Here is a 6,733-nt window from a genome sequence, read left to right as displayed (position 1 = left end):
CAGCAGGAAACACTCTAACCCAGTGGTTCTCACCCTTTTTGACTCCAAGGGATGCCCCATTGTCAAAAGTTTGAATGCCCTTTAAGATATTTCTGACACTTTTGCAGGAATGTCAATGCTGCTCAATTTCAAACTTTTTTTTTACATTAACAAACTAGGAGTGGCAATACACTAAATTAACAAATAATTTTCATTAAAAAATATTATGTTTCATAATTCCAGAAGTTTCAAGAACTAAACATTCTTCATGGTTTACAATATATTAACAATGTTGTTTGTGATTACAGGGTTTTTCCATTTATTTTATTAATTTCTACCAGATTTTAGAACCCTAATTATTAAATAAAAATGCCAATTATTAAGGGAATTAATTAAAATAATAAATTAATATGATTTCAGCTGATGTTTTGTTTCGTTTTCAGCTCATCTTGTTGCTATGAGGGTACTAGGATGTCTTTATGTAATGTTCCTAAACACTACGCGGCAAAATAAAATAAAACCTTGGAAAAAAGTGAGTCCATAGTGCCTCAAAATTGAGCTTTAATTGAGAACATATGAACTAAGACTTAATTAACTTAAAGCAAGCAAAATGATGCATATGTTGACACAAAATGTTACCTTTGCTTAAAGGGTTCTTTAATATTTCTTTTTATTAAACTTTTTAAATCAGTATTCTAGAAATAAACAGTTATTAAATAATTATTGCTTACCTCTCCCTGGTTTTCATTTACCAGTCTTATTAAAGCATGAAGTGCATGCTCTTTCTGAATCTGCCCTTTCCAAATCTCAGAGTTCTCCAGAACATCTCCAAGTCCATCTGTGCCAAAGTGATCTTTAAATCCTGTCACAGGTCCGATTAGAGGACCAGCAGACCCTTTAAAAACTGGAATCTGAGGTCAAACAATGCAATCTTAACAGTCATATCATATTAGGTCATGACAGTTGTATTGGTACTGTTATAATTGCACTGACCTGGGTTTGTTGACAGACTGTCAGAACCCACATCACATTCTGACACACATTATCCACATCAGTGTTCCCAAAGCAGCAGGTGATGCCCAACACCTTCACACCAGGAGCTGCCAGAGCAACTATGATAGCCAGAGCATCATCTATGCCACAGTCTGTGTCGATTATCAGCAGCTTCTGAGCCATGCTGGTTAGATTCTGGAAACATCGGTCTGGTAAGGGCACTTAATCATATACAACTGGGATGTTAACTATGGAGATAAGTACCTAGTTAATTTGTAACCAACTCAGTACTTGATTGCACCATTTGTTCTTAAGGTGAGACATAGAAAGTAGGTCATAAGCTTTCTGTAAAGCAATGTGTAATCAAGTTAACATGAAATTTGACGTTATATAAGTAAAAGATTTTCATGATGTGTATAAAAAAAATAACAGACAACAGTATAAATGACCATGATATAACAACACAGTATAAATGACCATGAAATGTATTTTCTAATATATTTTCTTTATTATTACAGTTGCTATCTATCTATCTATCTATCTATCCATCTATCCAAACTTTTAATCAGGTCACTTTCTGCAGGTTAAATCTTAAAATGCTAATGCATATGCCTTTGTACGTTTAACGAGGAAAACATTTTCAATAAATCGTTTCATCGTGGAATCCCTTCAGTTTTCAGTCATACTTCATAAACTCGCTTTACTGTTGCTCACCTACCCCGGTCTTGCACCTGCTTCAGTTCAGTTCATTCATTGGCAAGCAGTTCAGTCCACTTTTAAGACAACCACGCTCTACTTCCTCTGAAAGATTTTACCAACGGAGGTGGAACTATTAAACAGACTATCTACATTTACACAACTATCTGCCATAACATTAAATGTTTTATACAGACATTCTTAAAATATTAATATTATTGTGTTAGACTGTTATTTAAACCGTTTAAATCTGATGTAAGAAACATTTCCATTTATTATGTCGTACAACACCCCTATGTTTGAGATTGGTAGAGCCCGTTGAGGCAGTCCAACAGAGAGGTCGCGCAGCGCAGTATAATTAATTTATTCCTGCAGAATTGGCCAGGTAGGTGCAGATTTACTCTTTTTGCATTATTTTAATGATGATTAAGTAAATATGGATAAATATTTGCGTCCTGAAATGACGTTTCATGTTCTTTCGAAGAGCCTATTGATGGCTACACTGATCCTGCTTAGCTATTCATATGTCTGCGGTATTTATACGGTGTCTTCGGTGGTTTAAACTTATATTGCGGCGGTTTATCTTGTAATCTAGTCCTGAAATGTATTGTTGCCTTGCCTGCCGACCGTCATCGAAGAAGAATGACCTAAACAATGGTAGTGTTGACGACGATGATGACGATGTAGGAGGAATTCAACCATGTGGTACCATGCTTTCATCTGTTTAAACGACGAAACATAGTTGAAAGCTGCTGTCAGTGTCAGCTGTGACTGGCCCATTATTTTCATCCAACATTTCATCTATAGCAGTCTCTGGCCTAGTTTAGCACTATATATATATATATCATAGTGACATATGGTAAACAGTCTCATACCACACCTTAGTTCACAAAAATCCACCATACTTTTATTATTGCAGGTATTTGTTTTTGTTCACATGAATGGATGTAGTTATGTTCAGCTGGGTAGATTACTTACAAATTGTAGTCTGTTACTGATTACAGATTACATTGTGAAAACTAGTAACGGTTACTCCTTGTTTTAGGTCATGTATTTTGACTACTTTTTAGATTACTTTTTATCAAACTTGTTTTAAGCTTACCATCAAATGTACCATATTGACATAAAAAGCAAACAGAGAAAATATATTCCTTGAAATATTTATTTCTGTATGTCTTTGAGAATATAATCAAAGCTAAATGGAATGTCACACGGTAGCATTTTTAGAAAGGAACATTTAAATGAGGAAAAATAATATGTAATCGTGTAATCCATAAAAAAGTAACTGTATGAGCATTTTAAAATGTAGTATACTCTAATTACAAGTACTTAATTTTTGGAATCTGATTACATAATCCAGATTACATGTAATCAGTTACTACCCAGAAGTGGTTATGTTAGATGTTAGATCCATGAAACAGGCTCAAATTCAAAGCAATCTTAAAATATTATTCATATTTAGGGATCTGTGTGGCATAGCCAACATGCAGGAATCAGTTTTGTAATCTTGTGACAAGAAAACCATGAATCAGAGATCCTCATGACTGTGATGGGTGTATTTCTGCACTTGGCATAACCCTAAAAAAATTACTGATGCACATGTCTCAGAAATTAATTCAAATATGTTTGATTTCAAATAAATAAATAAAATATAAAAAAATCGAGGTTTGTTTGTTTATTTATTTTTAAATTACTATTGAGGTCAAGGATGCATAAAAACAAAATAAAAAATGACAGTACAGACAAATTTCTATTTCAAATAAATGCTCTTTTTATTTAAAGGGGTCATATGATGCTATTTTAAAGGGGTCATATGATGCGATTTCAAGTTTTCCTTTCTCTTTGGAGTGTTTCAAGCTGATTGTCACCAAGAGCTTGTAACACTCCAAAGAGAAAGGAAAACTTGAAATCGCATCATATGACCCCTTTAACAAAAACTCCTGAAAAATGTATGACAGAAAAACCTTAGTATTATTGCTTTTATTTATTATTTATTCATTTTATATATTATACATTTCTTCTTATATTCAGTTTCTTAGTATCTGTCTGTTTGTCATGTTCTTAATTGTAGTCAGTGGATGAGATTCCTTCTTTGAGCTCTCTTCTTGGATCACGTACGTCACAGCTGGAGCACATCTGTAGGTTATTCTCTTAACCATCATCCCAGTTCTCCGTTCAATGCCTAACACTGTGGAAAGTGAAGGCGCCAAGGTATCTGCTAGGACTGATCAGGAGGCCCCATCACGGGCCCCGGCCAGAGAGGATGAGCGTGAGCGCAGCTTCCTGAGTCCGATGACGTGTGATGCGCTGCGGGTACGACGGGCCTCCAGCGCAGAGCTCCAGCTTCCATGGACCTGCCCTGTAACACACTCCCGAGAGAAGTTCTACACTGTCTGCTCGGACTATGCGCTGCTCAACCGAGCCCGACCCATTATCACATCTGAAGATGCGCCACCGACCAATGCAGACACCACAGCATTAGTCAAGACCAGCGCTACAACCCCTTCCCAGAGTCACTCAGGGGGGAAAAGTGTGTCTTCAGATGGGAACTGTGATATGGAGGTTGTGTCATCCAGCAACAAGCCTGTGCTCGCCTGGGAGATTGACACCTCTGATTTTGACGCGGTTTTAACACGGAAAGCCAAAACAAGTAGGTGTCTTTCTAAAAAAAAGATTAACGACATCTGCATACTGTCATCTGGGGTTTTCAAACTGCAGAATCAGATCGAAATACTTTGGGAGACAAAAAATATATATATTTAAAATTATTGTTTTTTTGTAAATTGTTTAATTAAACTAATGCACTAATACACACACACACATATCATTATGAGCAGCAGAGGTCGACTAACAAGACAAACAGAATTCACTGAGATTACATCCATTAAGCTGTTCTTTACAAATCAGTAAAGACTAATCAGTATATTGCTTCATTAATGTAACTGTTTCATAAATGCTATTCTCCATTTGTTTTCATCAGTATAAACAGGGGTGCACATAAGTGGTCCGCAGGTCCGCATGCGCGACCAAAATAAGAAATGTGCTGTGTAAATTAGTTCAGAGCGTGCTTTTGCGTACCGACCATAGACTATAAAAACATGGATGTAGTGTCCGTGACGTCACCCGTAGTGTTCCGAAGATAGTTTTTGAAGCTCAAAAGTGGGCGGAGGCGGCCGTCGCCATCTTGGCAGCGCGTCACTCCCGGATAATCGAAGATGGGCAAAGAGGCGGGAGCTGGTTGCTGAAACCACGCACACCTAGCTCGACGGTGGTGACAGCAGCGCACCTGTCACTCAAGTGGCCACGCCCTTAATTATGCAGAACTTTAAGACTTAATATAATTTAAACGGATGAGTTATAAAAAAATTAATTCCCCTCACAGTTGTCATGAAGGGCAAAATTAGCTATATAGACCAAAATCATTTTTTGAACTAGGCTGTAAACGTTTTTTTCTGCTGTAAAGTTGGGCATTTTAACATGGGGAGTCTATGGGATTGACTCCCTTTTGCAGCCAGCGTCTAGCATCCAGTTGACGAATTACAGTTTAAGTCACTTCCTTGTTGGCTTCACGAGAGAGTGTGGGAGGTTGCCGCTTGGTTCCGACATGGTTGACAGCTGTTAATGCACAATTACCATTTTAGATCGACAAACTATACTGTATAAGCTTTCTATTCAAACTGAAAGCATAAATATAGGCTACCCGCTAACATTTTCAAAGCACAATGCAAAACTGTGACATTTCATTCACTGACGCTCTACAATCGGCAGCGCTAAACCCGGAAGCGCATATACTTACTTGCCGCACCAGCAACCCGCCATAATAAAAGCTTGCTGATTTTAAGTTTAAAAATTAAAATAATTCAAATTAAAAATAATAGTTAAGGTTCAGATTAAAATAATAAAAATATTAGCATTTTATTTTAAAGTTTACTATAAAATAATTGTATTTGTATTTAATACTCCCTTTTTATTTTAAAATAAAATAGTATTATCACACGTTATTATTTAGTTTATTATTTTATTAAAAAAAATAAAGTGCAATAATATTATAACTATTATTAATTTATTTGTTATAATTATATTTGATGGGTCACACCATGTGCCGCTGTGTGAGGATCAAATCAAATCTCTATGGCGTTATTTTAATGACAAATGTCGAGAGCGCATTATGTGTTCTTGTAGTTAAAGGGTACTCTGCTCACTGCATTTAGTGTTCACTTTCAAGGCTCTCACATGAACATGATGCATCCAGACTATTTGTAAGAAATGCACATTCTGTAGTAACTAAACTAAACAGAATACCTGATTTTTATTATTATTATTTTAAATTTTTATTTTTTGCAGAATTTGACAATATAAAATAACATTTTGGAAACATTTAATTTAGTTGTTTTTATAATCACACTTTCTATCTTTCTCACACAATATAAATGGATTTTAAAACATGAAAATATATAGCTGCCTAAAAAAAAAAAGTTTTTGAACAGTAACATTTGTAATGTTTTTTAAAGAATTCTCTTCTGCTCACCAACCCTGCATTTAGTTGATCCAAAAGACAGCAAAAGTAGTAATATTTTTTATTATTTAAGATAACTGCTTTCTATTTGAATATATTTTAAAATGAAATTTATTCCTGTGATCAAAGCTAAATTTTCAGCATCATTACTCCATTCTTCAGTGTCACATGATCCTTCAGAAATCATTCTAATATGCTGATTTGCTGTTCAATAATTTCTTTTATTATTATTATTATTATCACCATGTGATAAAAAAACAGTTGAGTACATTTTTTTTTCAGGATTCTTTGATGAATAGAAAGATCCAAAGATCAGCATTTATCTGATAAAGACATTTATAATGTTATAAAAAAATTATATTTCAGATAAATGCTGTTCTTTTGAACTTTCTATTCATTAAAGAAACCTGAAAAAAATCTACTCTGCTGTTTTCAACATAATAATAGTAATTATTATAATAAGTGTTTTTTGAGCAGCAAATCAGAAAAGGATCATGTGACAGGAGTAATGATTCTAAAAATTCAGCTTTGAAATCACAGGAATAAATC

The 6,733-nt window shown here is 34.8% G+C and overlaps 2 protein-coding genes across 3 annotated transcripts in view; one reads left to right on the top strand and one right to left on the bottom strand.

Moving 5' to 3' along the window:
* Positions 1 to 1,712, bottom strand: part of LOC107659008 (probable uridine nucleosidase 1) — a 3,894-nt gene extending 2,182 nt beyond the window's left edge. The window contains exons 1-4 of one of the 2 annotated variants that reach the window (XM_016447772.1): positions 1,691 to 1,712; positions 1,237 to 1,317; positions 973 to 1,167; positions 711 to 890 (exon numbers count right to left, since the gene is read on the bottom strand). In XM_016447772.1, coding sequence (XP_016303258.1) covers positions 711 to 890; positions 973 to 1,155 — 363 coding nt within the window. In that variant the 5' untranslated portion in view covers positions 1,156 to 1,167; positions 1,237 to 1,317; positions 1,691 to 1,712. The remainder of the gene's footprint in view (positions 1 to 710; positions 891 to 972; positions 1,168 to 1,236; positions 1,318 to 1,690) is intronic. The other variant, XM_016447773.1, reaches the window with a different exon arrangement.
* A 268-nt stretch (positions 1,713 to 1,980) lies between these two features.
* Positions 1,981 to 6,733, top strand: part of LOC107659026 (basic immunoglobulin-like variable motif-containing protein) — a 9,605-nt gene continuing 4,852 nt past the window's right edge. Inside the window, exons 1-2 of the mRNA XM_016447798.1 lie at positions 1,981 to 2,053; positions 3,740 to 4,318. Of these exons, the coding sequence (XP_016303284.1) occupies positions 3,847 to 4,318 (472 nt within the window). The 5' untranslated portion in view covers positions 1,981 to 2,053; positions 3,740 to 3,846. The remainder of the gene's footprint in view (positions 2,054 to 3,739; positions 4,319 to 6,733) is intronic.

Source organism: Sinocyclocheilus anshuiensis, unplaced genomic scaffold (assembly GCF_001515605.1).
Source record: "Sinocyclocheilus anshuiensis isolate Anshui unplaced genomic scaffold, SAMN03320099.WGS_v1.1 scaffold311, whole genome shotgun sequence".
Classification (NCBI taxonomy): domain Eukaryota; kingdom Metazoa; phylum Chordata; class Actinopteri; order Cypriniformes; family Cyprinidae; genus Sinocyclocheilus; species Sinocyclocheilus anshuiensis.
Note: the sequence above shows the minus strand (reverse complement) of the source record. Positions and strands in the feature narration are given on the sequence as shown.